Genomic DNA, 18,675 nt, shown 5'->3' with positions numbered 1-18,675 from the left:
GGATATTTTGTGACTTACTACTCATACAAATACAAAATCTTCTTTTCGTCTGATGAAATGCTCTGGACGTTATCTATGTGAAATACCTTATTGGGACTGCGATCAAAACTTTCGTTCAAATGTGGCTTTGAAATACTGTTGTGGTGAAGCACCAAGGATGATCGCTGAAGAGAAAGGAATCTCCCGTGTTGAAGCAGACGAGGAGGCCGCTATCGGCATTGATAGCCACGTTCAAGCTGCAAAGCACCAAAGCCGGACCCATCTCTCTTTCCGCAAAGTCCAGCCTGTGGATGTCCACGTGAAGGAGCTTGTTGTTCGAGTTGACACTGTCCCACCAATATGGCAAAGCTCCCCGTCTTTGCTATGGGATCGGCTACGGAGGAAGACGAAGGGGGACCCCCTAAAAACTGTGCTTGATGGAGTCACCGCGGCGATGCCGAGTGGGAGCCTCACAGCCATAATCGGTGGCAGTGGCTCCGGGAAGACAAGCTTGCTGAATGTGATGGCTGGTCGCATGAACACAGGTCGCGTCAAGATCTCGGGATCTGCCACATTTAACGGGCACGACAACATCAACAGCGTCCGAAGCGCGTATGTAATGCAGCAAGATGTCCTAATCCCGACGTTGACTGTACGAGAAACGCTGCAGTACTCTGCGGATTTGAGATTACCCCCTCCTACAACCCACGACGAGAGACAAAACGTTGTGAATAATGTGATCCTTGAACTGGGTTTGAAAGAATGTGCAGATACGAGAATTGGCACTACGACCCATAAAGGATGTAGTGGCGGAGAGAAGAGGCGGACTAGCATCGGAGTTCAGATGTTAAGCAACCCATCCGTCCTGTTTTGCGATGAACCTACCACAGGTAATTCTTGCAGCTTTCAAGCAGCACCGTCGGGAAACCAGTCTTTTTCTATATTGAGGCTGACGCTACTCTCAAACAGGTTTGGATGCCACCAGTGCCTTTCAGGTCATCAAAACGCTGAAAGCACTCGCGCGGGATGGGCGAACGGTCATTGTTTCCATCCATGCTCCGCGTTCGGAGATTTGGGGCCTTTTCGATCAAGTCATCTTACTATCACGCGGCTCTGTGCTTTACAGTGGCCCGGTTGATATGGCTTTAAGCCACTTTGAAGAATGTGGTCACTCCATCCCCGCTTTCGTGAACCCAGCAGAGTTCTTGATTGACTTGGCGGCATACGATAATCGATCGGAAGAATCCGAGTTTTTTTCGCGAGAACGTATCGAAAAGCTCCAGAGAGCATGGCGCGAAAGCCCTAACAATCGACTGTTAGACGAGAAGGCCAGCTCTCAAAATAGGGGCATCGCATCGGAAAAGGCCTATCAGTCGATCACGCCGCAAAAAGGCGCCAGTTTCGGTCAACAATTTCGCGTGCTCACAGCCCGTACAATGAAAATGACTGTGCGAGATCCTATGGGCATGACAGCCAGCTTGTTCGAAGCTATCGGTATGGCTGTAATGAACGGGTGGGTCTATCTTCGACTAGACCGTAGTTTAGCTGGGATAAGGTCACGACAAGGAAGCTTGTATACGGCCAGTAGTCTCAATGGTTACCTTATTCTCCTTTACGAAGTTTTCCGTCTAACTACGGATATTCAACTGTTTGATCGCGAGAGAAACGAGGGCGTTGTTGGCGTTCCAGCCTTTCTCTTAAGCAGACGAGCTGCCCGATTGTTCCTTGAGGATTTGCCGGTTCCGTGCCTGTTCTCAGTGATATTTTACTTCATGGTTGGCTACAGGCTTGCTGCGCCGGAATTTTTCATCTTCTTAGCGCTCAACATCCTCACTCAATATTTGGCGGTGTCTTTTGCATCCGTCTGTATTAGCCTGTCTCGGAATTTTCCAGGAGCAAGCTTGGTCGGAAACTTGTCGTTTACCCTACAAACCATGGCGTGCGGCTTTTTCGTCCAAGCCAACCAGATTCCCGTTTATGTGCGATGGATAAAGTGGATGACTTACACCTTTTATGTATTTGGTGCTCTCTGCGCGAATGAGTTCATCGGGCCCAGTGGTCCACCGGAAGGCCAATTCTACGATTGCCCATTCTCAGATGACCCCTCAGATCCTTATTGCAAGGAATACACCGGGCGATTTATTCTGGAAACCCTAGGCCTTCCATCAAATTGGATTTGGCGGCCTATGGTGGCATTGGTTGGGTTTATTACTCTGTTCTTCGGGGCAGCTTATCTTATACTTCAATTTAGGAAAGTTGATATGGACATTGCCCAGTCGCGAAGCTCAGAGGGTGATCTGTCAGCAGGAAAGGAAAAATTCGTCGCACGGTTGCCCGATAAATCCCATCATGTTTCTATCCGGCTTGATAACTACGCCCTTGAAATTCAGAAAAGAAGGATAGGTAAACGGGGTATTGAGTCTCGGCGACTGCGCATTTTGAGACCTATATCTGCTGAATTTCGCCCCGGTCAGCTAAACGTAATCATGGGCCCTTCAGGGAGTGGAAAGACCTCATTACTGTGCTCCATTGCTCGGAGATTACACGGTTCTATTGGCACGAGATATCATCTGAGCGGTCAAATGCTCTATAATAGCTCGGTACCATCTGAGAACGTGATTCGAGCAGTATCGTCCTTCGTTACCCAGGATGACGATGCTCTGATGCCATCACTTACGGTTCGAGAGTCCCTTCAATTTGCTGCTGGTTTGAGGCTACCTTCCTGGATGTCTAAGGAAGAAAAAAACCGACGCGCTGAAGATATCCTCCTAAAGATGGGATTGAAGGATTGTGCGGACAATTTAATTGGAAGTGACTTGATTAAGGGCATTAGTGGTGGTGAAAAGAGAAGAGTTACCATTGCGATCCAGATCCTCACGGATCCGAAAGTTTTATTACTCGATGAACCTACATCTGGCTTGGATGCGTTCACAGCGACATCTATCATTGACGCCTTAAATGGATTGGCTGCTGAGGGCCGGACGCTAATATTAACCATTCACCAGGCTAGATCGGACCTCTTTCATTATTTTTCCAACATCTTGCTTCTAGCAAGGGGTGGGCATCTTGTTTATGCTGGAAAGGGATCTGAGATGCTGCCTCATTTCAAACAATTGGGATATCCGTGTCCAGAGGCCACTAATCCTGCTGACTTCGTCCTGGACTTAATAACTATTGATCTGCAGGAGAAGGGGAGAGAGGATGCTAGCCGTGAAAGAGTTCAGCGCCTGATATCTGGTTGGGAGCAGAAGCCGGTAGAGCTCACTCGGCAGACTTCAGTAATATCAACCCCGGCCGAGCTGGGAAGCTTGAAGAGGAAGATGAGCCCGTTTCATCTTATGTACCCGCTGGTACTTCGAAGATCTGCCATCAATTTGAGGAGACAACCGCATCTTCTTGTGGCACGCACAATGCAGGTAATAGGCATTGCTATTATCTTGACACTCTTTTTTGCGCCACTAAAAAAGAACTACGAATCGGTTCAGTCGAGAATGGGGTTCATTCAACAGCTTGCTGCGATGTATTTTGTTGGTATGTGAAACGGCCTTGTCTGCCCTGTGCAGCAACCAAACCGAAACTGTTCTTAACGAATATACCTTTTAGGGATGCTGCAATGTATTGCAATATACCCTTACGAACGAGACGTGTTCTACCGAGAAGAAAGTGACAACTGCTATTCCGTCGAAGCCTTCATTCTGCAATACACATCCCTCGAGCTTCCCTTCGAGATCGCGTCATCCTTGATTTTCGGCGTCGTGGCCGCTTTCGCTGTCCGCCTCGAGAGCAGTGTCAAGATGCTCTTCATTCTCGCATTCAACTGTTTCTGTATTGTAAGCTGTGGAGAGTCGTTAGGTATAATGTTCTGCACATTATTCTCTCACGTCGGGTTTTCAGTCAACATAACCTCTGTTCTGCTCTCTATTTCTACCGTGTTAGGAGGCGTACTAAGTTTGAATGTCCCCGCCGTGCTTCAAGCGTTTAACCACCTTTCTCCCATCAAGTATTCGGTCTCTAATTTGGCCCCATATGCCATGACGGGTCAGGTGTTCACGTGTACCGATGCCCAGCGTTTACCCAATGGAAACTGCCCCATTGAGACGGGAGAACAGGTCCTCATGTTGTATAATCAGGACGACAAAAACCCTGCAATCAATGTGATGGCGTTGGGACTAGTTGCAATCGGATACCGGCTTGTGGCATATTTGCTTCTGAAAGCAATGAGAAGCCATGGTATATCGAAGAGTATCTGGATCGGCCTATCCAAATCTTCCAAGAAGCCACAGGCATGATCTGGATGTATCCTGGTGGAAATTACGGGGTCATTTTGGCCAGACTTCACAGAAAGCTTTGTGTGATGTCATTAGGTGCATTTGAGTGAAACAATGGGTGCTTTATGTCATTTTCTAGACTTGTAGCCCTGGAGGTGTACCTTTTTAGCAGCATAGAGTGCCATTGCACATGTGTTCTAGGATTTTGAATGTTGTTTTAAGTTTCTTGTTGAAGAAGAGGTAGTCACTGGCGTACATGTCGGAGGGGCAACGAGGACCTTTTCCCGAGTTAAAGGATAAGCGGGACCATAATGAAGATGGACACTTGGACCCTGGTTCAAGCAACCAATTTACTTTAGCCTCCTGATTTGAGCGGTATTGCTTACATTGATAGGGACATCAGAGATGAGTACAAGTGTAACATAACATGTTCATGCTGTAAGCCACATAATACTTGGTGTATGTATGGTGATTCAAAAAATGGGATTGTACCTCTGCGTTGTGCAGTACATATTCTCACTTCGGATGCGCACAATACTGAGAACATTCGCTGTGTAACAGGTCGAAGCAATATTGGTCTAGTTAGTGTTGCGGGGTAATTGGAATATGCATCTCCGGTCCCAAGAAGATGTGTTGGATATAGCATCATACATTTTGGGCGGGTGAAATTACTCCCATATTAGAAGTATGTGGCGCACAGTAAGCATTGAACATTTTAAAGCTGAATGAACGGTACTGTGATCAATGGGGCTGGGGAGGGTGCATATGTAAGAGGTTTTGGTATACAGAGCTGCCATTGAAAGTCCAAGTCTCGATGTCCATTAGTACCAAATCTGTGGGCAGATATCCACCCGTGGTCCTAAGTCGATATAATGGAGGCGGCAGTCTGACAAAGAGGAGAAATATTGCAGCACGGATATCGGCGGGGAGTTGCTGTCTGGGTAAGAAGTCGATAACCGTGTGACTAGGTTAAGATGCGCATGGATATCATCTTATACGGAGTATAGAACCCAGACCAAGTGATTGCTGTTCTCCACACCTGTAACGCAGACATCAGTCAACCGCAGTTCAGTCGCGCTGGTGTCACTTGGAAGCTCGGAATATTGCAAACCTCATTCATCGAGGAGAGCAGTCAAAGCAGCACCCGTCCGCTAGCATAGAATGACTTTAAAAAAGGAAAGTAAGGGCACCACTACCCGATTAAAAAGAACTTATCAATCATCCCGCCTTAACCACGGGTTGCACGAAGCTCGATGCTTTTCGGTTCGGGGATTTATCGTGAGTTCAGGCTTGCTGAGTAAGCAATTTAGAGTTCTCCCATCAGGGGGGTTCTATTAGCCAATGGTAGTCGAGAAACGTGCGCGCCAACCACGTGGTCCCCGTTTGAATATGGGCCAAGCTAACTTAATTTTCACGACCTCCAGTTCCACAGAAGAGGCACCGCCCAGACTGACAACCCGCAAGGTCGCGCAAGAGAAAAGCGATATAGATTTGATTTAGATTTTATATGTCGTAAGACATTCAGGTACATTGTGGTATCTTGTTTTGTAAAGCCAAAAAGTTCCCTTTCTCCAATCTTCCTTTGAACTACTCACGAAATTCTGTGGCTTCAATGTCTTCAACATCCCAAGTTTCCCAGCTCATCGTTCCGAGCGATGAGTAAACGAATGCAATTAAATGTAAAGAAACACTTCTAATTAAAGGAATGTCACGGAACCAGCTGGACATTGTGGGTACAAAATCGATTTGTTCCGTATGCCAGGGACGCTGCTTGGCGTCTATTCCGGACGGGCGTGAGGGTGGCGGGGAATGAAGCTTTTCTGCTTGAGTTTGGCGCCCTTCTTCTCAGCACAGAGCTGGACTTGGAGGTCAGCAGTGCTTGCGCAGGCTTTGGTGGCATCGTTGTCATCGGACTTGTTGTATGCTTCTTTGCATTTGGCGTCACCTGCTGCACAATAAACCTTGGGGCAGCTGCTATCGGATGGAGCGATGCTGACACCACCATCTTTGAAGGGGTAGCCGTCGATATTGGAGAGGTCGTACCACACTTTCTGCCCGTCTAAGGTGTACTCGATTTGGGAGATATCCTTCATGCTTTTGTCAAGAGACATTTTGATCGAGATTCCACCACCATTCTTGTTCAAGCGGTACTGTTCGGTGTACTTCTCGCCACTATGGAATGTCTTCATTTCCGATGCCTTCTCGGCGGTGGACCAAAGATAGACATCATCAGCGCATTGGTTCTCGATGATAACGGTGCCAGCTCCCAAGGCGACAGGGAAAATAGAAGCGACAGCAGCGAAGGTAGCGAAAATAGTCTTGGGATACATTTTTTAAAGCTGACTCTTATGTCGAACGTCCAAAAGCAAATAAGATAGCAAAACGAGAGAGATATCTGGCAGAAGAGAGTGTCCTAAGAACACTGAGTATCAAATGACGGTAAAGACTGCCTTTAAAAGTTATATGTCCTGAGCGAAATGGTCTTCGCGGAGGGGATCTGGGCCATTATTTATAGATAAATCCCCCACAGCAATTGAGCTTGCGTGCATGAGCGCTGCGGAGCAAGGTTTTGCGGCGGGGCAAAAGAAGCTTCCGCAGAACCTGAGGCACATAGACCGATCGGGAGGTTCATTAAAGAAAAGACCTTCGTTCAATGAAAATTTCTCACCTTCGAACCGTGGAATACAATCTAGGGGCAGACCCGTTTTCACGGATCAGTTCTATGCACAGGCCCAAAGTGCACGATCATAAACTCTGACCAGTATCTGGGCAAGCCGCCACTGCACTCTCGTAGGCTCTTCGGGGAAGCTGATGACAGAAATGGAGAATCAGAATGCTTCCATTCTCAAGCAATGACTATTGAGTGATGAGACAGGGGAAGTTAACGGTGCGAACCAAAAGTTGACCGGATTGCTAGAAATCTCATTGGTGGCAGGTGCCGGCGAATATCTGGTACGTTCTGGGTTCCTGAACGCGAATCCAGACCCAAGTAAGGCCCACGGAATTGCCATATCTTCTCTACCATGGATCGAGAGATATCGTGAAACCCTATTGCGCGACAAGAGCCGCCATGGCTCCACATAACCCAGCTAGATGGAACGGAGCCCCAGGGTGACCCGGACATTCGGTGTATGATGGTAATTGGGGCAACCGTAGCGAGAAATCGCGGCAAAGAGCTATCCCATCAACGTCGTAGGCCTGATCCTAAGCAGCGAGGCCGCAGAGTGTTAGGGACAAAGCTTGAAAAGTGCAGATGTTAGCGGCAAGCTGGCCTGACAGCTAGAACACTGTGCAATGGTCCCTCCACGGGGAATGATGGGGTGAATGCCTGCAATATCCAAATGCAGATATTTCCCGCGCATCGACAAAGGGTGCGAGCGGGCCTGTGTCCCTCCCTCAAACAGGATGTATATGTGTAACCCAACACAAGCGAAGACGGGGGCCGACGGCCGGGATGTTCGTAACGGGCAAGCCACAAAACGCACAGCAACGTTGGGAATGTGTCGCTTATGTTGTCTGGCTGCAGTGGCTTCCCAATCTGACGGATCTCCTTGGCTCCTATTCTATGGTTCCGTGTGATGAGATTGGAGTTTCCGAATGGTTCTTGGGTTCGGGCGATTTTGCCATTGTACACGCATCGCGAGACACATATGATGGAACAAGTGGCCCAACCTTTGCCGCACTGCTCGAGTTGGTTTCGTATGCGCCATCTCCACTGCTCCATCTTCCTATGATGGTTCTTACAAACCGACATCTGTTGGTTCATCAAATTATGCAGCTGGAAAGCCGGAAGCGGTGCCGATTATGTCAGCTGCCACGACTTCCTCTCCGAATAAGGAACGACTGGTGCGAAGTTTTAGCGATTTGGTAAATGTAAAGCCTATTCTATAACTCGGCTATTTCAGGGGCTCGCTCCACTCCAAAGGGTCCCAGAACGTGGTCTGGAAATTATTTAGAAGAACTCTAAATTATTATATCAGCACGGTATTGCTCTCCGAGAGGGGCAAACGACGCTCGGAACCGAAGTGCGGCGGGTTTATGATCAGGAGTCCTCAGGTCGCGGCTTGAAGGATTAAATGAAATAAAAATAGTCGTAGGATAGACTATGGTGGGGAAAGCTCTATTCCCTGAAGTCGAACGAAAAGGTTTGATAACAGAGCGGAGTCTATACGGCGAAAGGGCCGGCCATGAAAGAAGTGAATAAATATTGCGTACGTATGGGAGCCAAAGGAAACGGAAAATATACGATATGGGTGTTTAACTAAATCATCACCAGTATGGTGGTCGTAACCCGGCCAGTCCCGTCAAAGTACTTTCCATCCCACTAACTCCACCCGCGCCGCTGTCTTCCTTTTTCCGATGGCCACCAATTTCAAGTTGGATCTGTCGATGCAGGTGCACCAACCAGTCCACGTAATTCTGAGCTTCATTATTCCTATCGTCGACTAGCAATCGAGCAAACTCATATTCGGCACCATCCATGCCCTGTCTTGCCAACTGTACCGTGACGGCCTTTGACCCACGAACAGTAGCCAGGTACTGAAGGAGATTTCGAACTTGAGCATTCAAGTGAGATTCCAGGAGAGGAAGAGAGGAAGTGCTGGGGTCGAGGGACTGTAATGATGTCTTTTCAGGCCCAAAGAGATCTTCTAGGAGATTGGGCGAAACGTGAGCATGTATCCAGAGGAGACAAATTTGCCCGTTGTCAACAAGGTAGGCACCACCCTCTTCAATCTGGGAGAATGATGCGCGTATAGAAGGGGGAACTTGGAGTTGACCGTCCTTATCTGCGAAGCCGTCTTCGGATTTCATGTTATGGATAGGTATGATGCGCGGGTATAGGTAAAGGGAAAGCTCCCTACACCCGAACGACCTGAGCATCCGGAGATCGTGCACCCGGCGGTCCGAAGGCTCATGTCCTCCTAAATTCTGGGTAAGCATAAAAGAATATTGGATCACGCAAAAGAAAGCTCCCACTTACCCTTAAAAGGCCGCGACTTGATCAAACTCAGGATATACATAGGAAACTCTTTCAAGTGCTCTGGTAGGACAAGTTGGCCGGGAGGCTGTGATGTGGAGAAATGCCTCCTGTAATTGGCTAAGATATCGATTGTCTTTTCCGTTAATGACGCACGGATGTCTTTCAACGACTTTTCAGGCATTTTGGAAGCAGCTATGACCACCACGTTAGATTCAAATAAAAGCACAAATGGGACGCTGAAGTACCTTCTTTAGCCATGATATTGACGATGGCATCTTGATCTAGGTACTGCATAGTATCCATTCCACCTTCATTAACACCTGCGACAAGATTAACGCATCGCACACGTCTTTGACCTCCAGAAGTGGTATAAAGTAGAGCAGCCTGGAAGTGTGCGTCGAGTTTGGGATCCAGTTTTCCATCATGGTTAAAGGTGACGCCAAACGCTTTGTCGGCATCGACTGTTCCAACTATAAGATCGGCCCCAAAGGTATGCTGGAGGAAGTTGCCGTGATAAGCTGAAACCTGCAGACCATTCGAGCATCTGACTTTGAGTAAGGCCTGATATCCAGTTTCGCGATTGACAGCATGGGACAGTTCGTTAGAAAGCTTTAACACATCGCGTGGCGCTTGGAAATTCGGATAGAGGAAAGTTTCTCCTCCCGAAGTAGCGGCAGCATGGCCTGCCTTCTATTAGTGTTTGGCAACGTCGATCGTGTAGCGTGTGCTTACCAATGGTTGCTACATCCATATATTTACCTCCGCCAGCTGCGATGAAGAAATCGACGCCAACGCCGCTTTCAGCCATCTTCGTTGCAACTTTCTTCCAGCCAGGGTGTTCTGTCGTGAACAGCTTCTTCTCAGCATCGGTCCCCTGACCTTTGCCGTCTTCTCTCATAAAAAGCCGCCCAGGACCCCACGTCGGCAAACTGGCCAGGGAACAGATAATTTTGCCGCCTGTTGCTTCTAGAGCTGAGAATGCAGCATTTATTGTTGGAAGAAGAGCGGGTTCAGGGTTTTTAATATTAGAAAATAATGCGGGTATCTGCGTTAGAAGGGAGCAAATGACATGCCTAATTTCCAGTCAATACTTTGAATATCGCTGCATTAACATCTACTCGGTGCTTACTTTGACTCTTGAGGGTCAACAAATAATCCTTCACTCAAAGGAACGAATGGGTCGTCTAGATCAGGCATCACAATCATCTGAGCTTGTTGGAGGGAAGCCTACCAACTCACATGAGCCAAAGAATGGTCAAAGGATAGGGACAATACAAACTTACACTGAGGTTGTAGAAATGCATTTCCTTATCAAAGGTAATTATGCCGACTTTCGCGCCAGCGGGAAGTCGTTCGTTGGAGGCCTCGCCGTTTTCATTGTCAGCAGTGTGTTCGCCTCCGTACAATGCACCCATTATCCCTTCACAGCATGCTTCCAAAAACCCTCCATTTACTGCTTCTTGTGAAGTATCGAGAACAAAAAGCCACCGCAGTCCTACTGGCTCCTTATTCCAGTATTCCTTTGGGACCATGAATTCAACTGTTCCCAACATTAACTCGGGTCGTTGCATTCGATCAACGCGTATTCCGGAAGGATCAAGTGGCGCATAGTATTCTGAAGGGACATCGTTCGGGAATGTACACATATTGCAGACAAATTTATTTCCTCCAGCTTTAAATACCATGAAGGGATTAATGTATGCCCGGCATCTGCGACACCGTGGTGGACCAGCATCACCGAAGTCTAATACGGGAATGGTCTGCTCCCCTGGGTCCAATGGCGCCAGGGGCTGGAGTACCATGCCCAATGGAAGGGACGTAGAGGAAAGGAGATCGGCCGTAGATGGTATGTTGTTTAGTGTGAGCCGTGCAAATTTCGGAGAGGAATTTCCCTGATCGTGTGCTATAAAAGGGATCGCAGCTGGAGGAGGGCGATGTCGTTCCATGGTCGGATAAACATGACGAAGGTAGTACTGTGCGGGTATATCACGCGAAGGCGGAACGCCGGGTACGTGCGCAGGATCGACTTTGCCATGTGTAGCTACGGATCCATCTCCAGTCCCGTAGGTTGGCTGAAGGCCCGGTGTTCTTTGGGCGGGGGTTATCATCGGAGATATAGGTTGTGGAGGTTGATTAACACCAGTGTCTAGGTACTGCGAAGGATTCTGTATTTGGCCTTGGGGCATACCGCCAAATGCCTGAGAAGAACCTGCTGGTGGAATTATATCGTGGTAGGCGTGGCGATGTTTCTTTTTATGGCCACGAACGCTGCCTGCCATATCTCCCGATATCCCCAATCCCCCGATCTGGCTTGTTAACCCTTCAATCGCACCACCTTGAGGACTGCTTTGTGGTGGACCCTGGAATGGCTGTGGCGGTTGAAACCCCGCAGGAGCAGCTTGCCCGTGGATAGCGCCATACTGTCCTGGTGGAGGAGCAGCACCACCTTGAGGGTAGCCGGAAGGTTGTTGAGCAATCGGAGGTATGAATTGAGGGGCGGCAGGCTCGGTTCTGATATGCTTGTTCTGGTCGTCTTCGCCCTGACCCAAGGCATGGTACATGGACCAGTCAGCCATAACGTCTCATCCGCAACAGAGCCAACGCAGACAGAAAGGATGGTCGAGAATCAATTTCACCGCAGGCAATTCCGTAGATCAGCTGCCCCCTAGTTATCACTAGGCATTTTAAAGCCCCCAATTGTACGGGAGTAAAACCGGACAGGTATCGAGGAGCTCCCGCAACGGATGCGCTCGACTGAACTGACCACATTTCCCCGGATGTCGGGCGCACATAATTCCGGTCACTGCAAGTTAACCTATCACGTGATGCATAGTGCAACCGGTGCAAACACGACTCTGCCGTCTTGCCGTTCGCCTGGTGCTTCGGTTGTCATCTTCAAGCAACAGTCAACCTTCTGCATGGATCCAACTGCTTGGCCTGTTGCGTCCAGCTAATAAACTTAGCATCAAAGGCAGCTACTGACGATTTTTTTTTAATTCCAATGAATATTGTATATAAGACGGCAGGATTGCTCCATACAAAGCTCGAAACGATAGAATCTAGCAATGGAGATTAGGGGTAATGCAGGGGAGACAGAAGCCAAAGCTTTCCATCCTGGAGCCTGATCAAGGAATCTGTCTTTTCAGCACGCGTCAGCGCCTTTTCCGGGATATCTATTCACGACCCAATCCTTCCCAATTGAGCTATACTCCGTACTTGAGCTGTTATGTCACTAGATATCGGTCCAGATTTTAGGCTGCCAGAAAAGGTCGAATGAAAGGGTTTTCTGCTGAAATGGCTGAGTCTACGTACGAAGGACGATTGAAGTCTAATAATATGGAGAACGGGATGCATTGACGTTGGACTTGAGGGTGACTGACCTCTCACACAGAAAACTTGCAAGCTTTCGGGTTACAAAATTCCACAAGATTTAGCTCTCGGCTATCCCCGCTTATGGGCACCCAACTTCTCGTCCCACAGCCTCTCGCATTCCACTGCTTCTGAGCGGGATCCGCCTACAATAGGCGACTGACAATGGCGCTCTGTTGTCAATATACATTTCGCCCTCATTGTGGCCCCCGTGCTTTCATCCATCAGTCATAGAGGATGTGGTCTATTTGAAGTCTTAAGGGCCTCCTAACTAGCACGCAGATGGAAACTATAGATCAGAAAACTGACGACGGGCGTCAAACTGATTTGACCACGCTGGTTAACCACATAGAGAGGCGAAGGAGGAAGAACCAGGGGCCTTAAACATGGAGGGCGGAAACTTGGGTAGCGATGCACTGCTCCACAGATCTATCCTCCGAAGAGCTTGTCCCAACGACTTGCAATGGATGCCTGGCGTTCGCTCTGAGGTGCATTTGGCAAAGTTCGATCAGATACTCCAATTGCAGCTCAGCCGCTTCAGCGTAAAGAGGGCCCTTACAAATGGAAACATCCCATTTACGCATTTTCTTGCAACGGGAAGCCTTTCCACTTTTAATGGTTGTCCTTTCACCACGAAGTCGACACGAAAACAGCCAAGTTGTTGGTAGTGATTATTCTAGTGTCGCAAGGAATTCTCATTTCTTTTTGGGAGAGGGGGTTGATTCAGGCCTATCAGAACTCAAGCTTTTCACACCCCATGTCAGCAGTGACTGTCGAGAGCATTGATGGGGACACCAACTTCCTCAGGAAACGAGTTGATGCCTCTTCTCGTGGCTCGTCAAGGATTGGTTTGGTCCCACTGGTGAGAAACCCAAACACGTGGTGGGGATAACTAGCCAGTTATCCCGCGGCCAATATATGTTTGGCACATTAAATTTCGGGCTCGTCAATGGGGAATGCAATTGCTTGGCCGCAGACTCCAACCTGTGGTATTTTTGAGACGGTGAGACGTTGCTCTCTGATGGGGAAACTGGTTCCCATTCCTGCCCCTTGGATACCAATCATTTTGCAGGGGGCCCCACAAAAGTTAAAATAAAGCTGATGCGAGTGAGTGTGCATCTGCATTTGTAGCCGTTTATTATGATGTCAGCAACGCACTTTTATTCTTCGGAGAGGCTCCTCCAGAAGCCAGATTGTGCGAAATATCATTAAGATCGGATCCGAATCCTGACCGCCACTTCACGCTTATCCAACAGATTTCTTACTTCATGATTTCTCAATCGAAATTCAGAGAACTCACGCTGTTTACCGATAATTAATCGATATTTCTGGAAAATCAGCCCCGTTCCAAGACACAGCACGGAATGTGGTTTTCATGCTCCATCACAGTGGCTCTGCGGATTATTTCAAGCGCTGACTTTCAGCCAATCATACCATCGCCTCAGATCGAGTTAAGCAGCCCATACGTTGGGCATACGGGTAGATACGATCTTGCCATGAATCATCCACCCACTCTGGCACAAGACGACCCCATGCCAGTGTCGGTCGGACATATCATGCACTGTGACGAAATGTTGCTTCTCCCTGCATATTTCACATCCAATTTCAATATATCCCGAAACGAATTCCTTTTTCTGACCAAAGAAGCAAAATCCGGTACGGAGTCCATTATGTATATGGGTTGATCACAACGTCCTGTCACAAAGTTTATCCATCCATTGTTTTTGACAAGGAACCCCCACTGAACCTCCTGATGAGAAATTATCTGATCGCGCAAAGTATTTCTATTTTTGGTTTTGTTTACCTGAGCTATGGGAATCGACTCGGGATGATTTGTATCCGACATTCCCCCAGCATTCTGGCAGCCCCCAAGACCACCCCTTTCCGATAGGGAACAACAGTAAAGAATTCTCGGCATCGCAAGCCGCCATTGGCTTCAACCGGGGCCTGCCATCTCAAATGAGTGGGAAATCCAGCAACATTGGTATAAGTTTGGAGATCATGAAGATCATGGATTTCTGATATCTCGATGATTCGCCAGGATATATCTTTCCTGAAACCCAAACATGGGTTGGTAATAAAGGAGTAGCGCTCACCCCGTCAAACGGGAAGGGAACGGAGCCCTCAGAGATTTAACAAATTCCGGCTGATCCCTCTTCCTTCATCCACTTTCGTCTCTGATGTACTGAACTATCAAGGGGAAGAGTTGGGTCTAACATCGTATCCGTCGCCAAACACCAGGATACAGGCTGTTGACTTGATTGTTGTAAAACTCCATCTCCACCTCCTCGTCCTTTCTGAAACAGCCGAGGAGAAGCCACGTGTTCGCTGGTGTTTCCGCATTACGCTTCCGGCATCGAACCTCGAGCCTGCTAGCAGAGCATGAGAGAGATTCGAAGAGCAAAGCGTCACACTTCACAAGTAGAAAAACAGCGCTTTTGACTCCCAAAGCTGTGGTCAAAGAGAAAGCAAAGGCCACGCCATCAATCCTCCAGAATGATGCGAATAACCGTGGTCGCAGTTGTTGTGGGGCGTTCAAATTGAAGCAGCAGATTCCGGTGCGGTTTTCCAGCCTCGCTGCAACCGAGCTTTTGGGCATCTCCCAATAGTAACAATGTATTTCCCCCAGGCTGCGGAGGACGGTGTAGTCGATATTCAACCATGCCTAGTGCTAACTTTAGCCTCTTGAATCCCGTGATGCACCCCCTTCCGACGGGTGGTGAAGCCAAACGTCACAAATCCACCCGGCCGCCGGCACCTTCGCGGAACACAAAAGCAAATACACCACCTCTGTGCAGAGTCAACTCAGAAGATTTGAAATGCTTCGCGACTAAACATGCTCCACCGCGCCAAAGCTAAATGTTCACAGGCTCCTATTCTTTCTTTCTTGGGTGGTCACCGCCAAACTGACGGAGGCTGACCTTTTTTAGAATACTTGGGTAGGTTGAGTACGGCGAAGATTCCCAGGGAGAGTGCTCTATGCTCCATTTTGTACAACAGTGCATCCATGACTTGTTTAAATCCTCCTTACTCCCAAATGCCTTTGTCTTCCTGCATACCTAACATGCAAACTCACCGCTAAGACATCATATTGACATAATATCGTCGTGTTAACATGGATCTGACTTCAGCTTCTCAGGAACGGTCCAATTCCGGCGGCGAGGTATCTGAGGCCAGGGAGAAATCTGCTGTCAAAGGAAGGTTCCAATCCAGGGATCCTCCGATGGCTACCATCGGAGACGATGATGAACGCCTTCTCGCTAGAATTGGCTACAAGCAAGTGAGCATCATCTTCCAACGATTGTGTCGTTCTGATGTCTCACACAATTGACAACCTGAGCATTAGGAACTGAGGCGCGAGTTCTCAAAGTGGTCGACAGTTTCTTATGCCATCTCCATTCTCGGGGTGCTGGGATCAGTGCCAGCCACTTTTGGACCACCCTTGGCTGCGGGCGGACCTGCAACGGCTGTGTGGTGCTGGTTCATAGGGTCGATCATGGCCATGTGTATTGCGAGCTCTGTTGCTGAACTCGTATCAGCGTATCCAACCGCAGGAGGAATGTACTTTGTGACAAAACACGTGGTCCCCGAAAATCAGGTTGCGATATTTTCGTGGATCCAAGGTTGGTGCAACCTATTAGGACAGACCGCTGGTGTTTCCAGTGTGGCATACACCGTAAGCCAGATGCTATTGGCCTGTGCGAGCATGAACTCCAACTTCAAGGACGGAAAATACGCTTATGCACCGTGAGAACCCAATCACCTACTCCGATCCCGTTTTCCATTCAAATGCCGATGTCTCTTGGCTAACTAGTATTCAGAACGGCTCTCCAAACTGTACTTTTGGCTATCGGCTTGTTGTGCATTATGGGAGTTATCTGCTCCTTGACCACGAAAAGTTTACATCGGATTATTCTGTGGTTTGCTCCTATCAACAGTACGTTTCTCACCCTTGAGATAGTTGGTGAAGTTTTCAGCTGGAACCCTCCTATCTAGTCCTTGCATCCATCGGAATTTGCGTGGCTCTCTTGATCCTTACTCCCGATAAACAATCAGCAAAATGGGTGTTCACGCACGTAACGGATGGGTCTGGGTGGCAGTCCAAGGCGTTCTCTTTTCTCCTGGGATTCATATCTGTAGCTTGGACTATGACGGACTATGATGGGACAACACAGTATTTTACGCCCTGAAATCCTCTTTTTTTTTTTTTTTTTTTTTTTTCTTTCTTCTTCAGTTCTGATCGTATTATCTGTGGCAGCATGTCGGAAGAAACCCACGATGCCGCTATACGTGGACCAGTCGCCATTCAAACGGCAGTTTTGGTTTCTGGCACCTTTGGCTGGATGCTAACTGTGACAATGTGTTTTTGCTTAACTGACCTCGATGCCATATTGGCAACTCCGACTGGCCTTCCTGCAGCGCAGATATTCCTCAATGCTGGTGGCCAAACGGGTGGGACTGTAATGTTTGCATTTAGCATCCTTGTGCAATTCTTCACCGGATGTTCCGCAATGCTAGCGGATACCAGAATGGCATACGCTTTTGCTCGTGATGACGCCCTCCCCTTTTCGAAGTGAGTGCTCCGGCCTCCGCGGCCCAGAACCATATCTAATGGACAATAGATTTTTTGCTAAAGTGAACCAATATACCCTGACTCCAGTCAATGCGGTATGGTTTGTGGTACTCTTTAGTATCTGCCTCAACCTGATTGCTATTGGATCTACCGAGACCGCAACAGCAATTTTCAACATCACCGCACCAGCTCTCGATTTATCATACATCGGAGTCATTTTAGCGCATCAAATATATAAAAATCGAGTTCGCTTCATCGAAGGCCCATTTACGCTTGGCAGATGGGGTACTCCTGTTAATATCGTTGCCATTGTCTGGGTGCTATTCATTAGTGTGGTGCTGTTCTTCCCGCCACATAAGCCGGTCACACCAGAAAACATGTATGTGAGTCTTAAAAGCCTGTGCTGTATGATTTTAATATGATTTTCTAGGAACTATGCCATATGTGTGGCTGCATTTATTGCTTTATTTGCAATGTCCTGGTGGTGGTTATCCGCTCGAAGGTATGCTCTGTGTCTGGTCCTACTTGTGAATGACGTTAAGTTATCTGGGTCTAGGAAATACACCGGTCCTCGCACGAAAGATTTAATTCAAGAGGTTCCTGATGAGGATATTGACCCAATAGCCTACCATGATAACTTCCAGGTTTAAGTTTGTAACCATCAGGGATGTGGTTGTGACAATGACGACCTGCTCCTTATAATGGTTAGCCCTCCTTGTGTATGCATGGCGAACTTTCGAGGAAACACCTAGTTTGAAATGTGAACTGCATTACAGGAATATATCTTTTGGCGTCTCGGCGACGGACATTCCAGAGTGACGATCGGTTTATTGGCGAAATCTGGTGTTGATTAACTGGCGACCGGTCTAGATTACATTCAAGTATTACCTAGCGGTCTCCAATTCCATGGCCTTGTCTCTCGCTAGCTTGAGCTTTTGGAGGCTGGAGTTCTATCTCCTTTCCCCCAATTTTGTTTGATACTCCCCACGGCGACTTGTGGCGTGCAAATCTCCGAGTTGCAAGCTCCGTCCGCTCTATTATTCTACTCATGTTTGCCTTTAGAGCCAGTTTTTTAAGTTCTTCCCATTCAATCATTTTTTGAAGAATTTAATGGCCAGTGCAAATTATTCGAAATCAACTCCCATCTCAGAATGCTTTTACTTTTTGGAAGCTACCTAACCCATTTGGTTTATTCTCTAGGATGCCGAGACTTCCTCTCAATATGGACTGACGTGTGCAATAAAACCCCTGACAGAACGGAGGTCTAGTCTATTTCTCCATCGGGTAAATGTAAGGGGGACAATAACGGCTTCATGCTTGGCGCATCAGCGAAGATCCCCCCTATCCGTTTTCTAGATACGCTATGACAGTTTCGCTCTTCCGGCTGAACATCGTTCATACTTGAGACAAACCCGAGCACTGCAGGGTGGTTGGCGAAGTAATTGATGACAATCACTGCCTTGTCTGCCGGAAACGGCATCCCCAAGTTGACAAAATTCGAGCCT

At 48.1% G+C, this 18,675-nt stretch overlaps 7 protein-coding genes across 8 annotated transcripts; 5 read left to right on the top strand and 2 right to left on the bottom strand.

The window, feature by feature from the left end:
- Positions 1-157: 157 nt before the first annotated feature.
- CIMG_01916 (ABC efflux transporter) lies at positions 158-4,471 on the top strand (the record flags this gene model as incomplete). Its single annotated transcript, XM_001248144.2, has 3 exons — positions 158-869; positions 949-3,510; positions 3,583-4,471. 3 exons carry the CDS (start codon positions 158-160, stop codon positions 4,266-4,268), a joined length of 3,960 nt encoding a protein of 1,319 aa, XP_001248145.2. The 3' UTR covers positions 4,269-4,471.
- Positions 4,472-5,596: 1,125 nt separating this feature from the next.
- CIMG_01917 (GPI anchored cell wall protein) lies at positions 5,597-7,004 on the bottom strand. The gene has a single exon (XM_001248145.2). It carries the CDS (start codon positions 6,575-6,577, stop codon positions 6,026-6,028), a length of 552 nt encoding a protein of 183 aa, XP_001248146.1. The 5' UTR covers positions 6,578-7,004; the 3' UTR covers positions 5,597-6,025.
- A 697-nt stretch (positions 7,005-7,701) lies between these two features.
- CIMG_10840 (uncharacterized protein) lies at positions 7,702-8,118 on the top strand (the record flags this gene model as incomplete). Its single annotated transcript, XM_012358917.1, has 1 exon — positions 7,702-8,118. One exon carries the CDS (start codon positions 7,702-7,704, stop codon positions 8,116-8,118), a length of 417 nt encoding a protein of 138 aa, XP_012214340.1.
- Positions 8,119-8,380: 262 nt separating this feature from the next.
- CIMG_01919 (Sec23/Sec24 family protein) lies at positions 8,381-11,944 on the bottom strand. The gene is made up of 6 exons (XM_001248147.2): positions 10,512-11,944; positions 10,358-10,455; positions 9,961-10,301; positions 9,474-9,911; positions 9,229-9,420; positions 8,381-9,169 (listed from the first exon to the last, which is right to left on the bottom strand). The coding sequence occupies exons 1-6, from the start codon at positions 11,802-11,804 to the stop codon at positions 8,517-8,519; spliced, it is 3,015 nt and encodes a 1,004-aa protein (XP_001248148.1). The 5' UTR covers positions 11,805-11,944; the 3' UTR covers positions 8,381-8,516.
- Positions 11,945-12,505: 561 nt separating this feature from the next.
- CIMG_01920 (uncharacterized protein) lies at positions 12,506-13,426 on the top strand. The gene is made up of 2 exons (XM_001248148.2): positions 12,506-12,536; positions 12,620-13,426. Exon 2 carries the CDS (start codon positions 12,984-12,986, stop codon positions 13,263-13,265), a length of 282 nt encoding a protein of 93 aa, XP_001248149.2. The 5' UTR covers positions 12,506-12,536; positions 12,620-12,983; the 3' UTR covers positions 13,266-13,426.
- A 93-nt stretch (positions 13,427-13,519) lies between these two features.
- CIMG_01921 (uncharacterized protein) lies at positions 13,520-14,330 on the top strand. Its single transcript, XM_001248149.2, has one exon. It carries the CDS (start codon positions 13,962-13,964, stop codon positions 14,280-14,282), a length of 321 nt encoding a protein of 106 aa, XP_001248150.2. The 5' UTR covers positions 13,520-13,961; the 3' UTR covers positions 14,283-14,330.
- Positions 14,331-15,396: 1,066 nt separating this feature from the next.
- CIMG_01922 lies at positions 15,397-18,304 on the top strand. Of its 2 annotated transcripts, XM_004445680.1 has the most exons (9): positions 15,414-15,536; positions 15,737-15,877; positions 15,944-16,344; positions 16,419-16,534; positions 16,594-16,771; positions 16,856-17,170; positions 17,220-17,549; positions 17,601-17,672; positions 17,727-18,301. In XM_004445680.1, the coding sequence occupies exons 2-9, from the start codon at positions 15,821-15,823 to the stop codon at positions 17,818-17,820; spliced, it is 1,563 nt and encodes a 520-aa protein (XP_004445737.1). In that variant the 5' UTR covers positions 15,414-15,536; positions 15,737-15,820; the 3' UTR covers positions 17,821-18,301. The 2 variants fall into 2 exon arrangements, with proteins under 2 accessions (XP_004445738.1, XP_004445737.1); XM_004445681.1 differs by having other exon boundaries at positions 15,397-15,536; positions 15,737-16,344; positions 17,727-18,304.
- The last annotated feature ends 371 nt before the right edge of the window (positions 18,305-18,675 follow it).

Source organism: Coccidioides immitis (assembly GCF_000149335.2).
Source record: "Coccidioides immitis RS genomic scaffold supercont3.1, whole genome shotgun sequence".
Taxonomy (NCBI): Eukaryota; Fungi; Ascomycota; class Eurotiomycetes; order Onygenales; family Onygenaceae; genus Coccidioides; species Coccidioides immitis.
The sequence above is the reverse complement of the archived record's forward strand: the minus strand, read 5'-3'. Positions and strand labels throughout refer to the sequence as shown.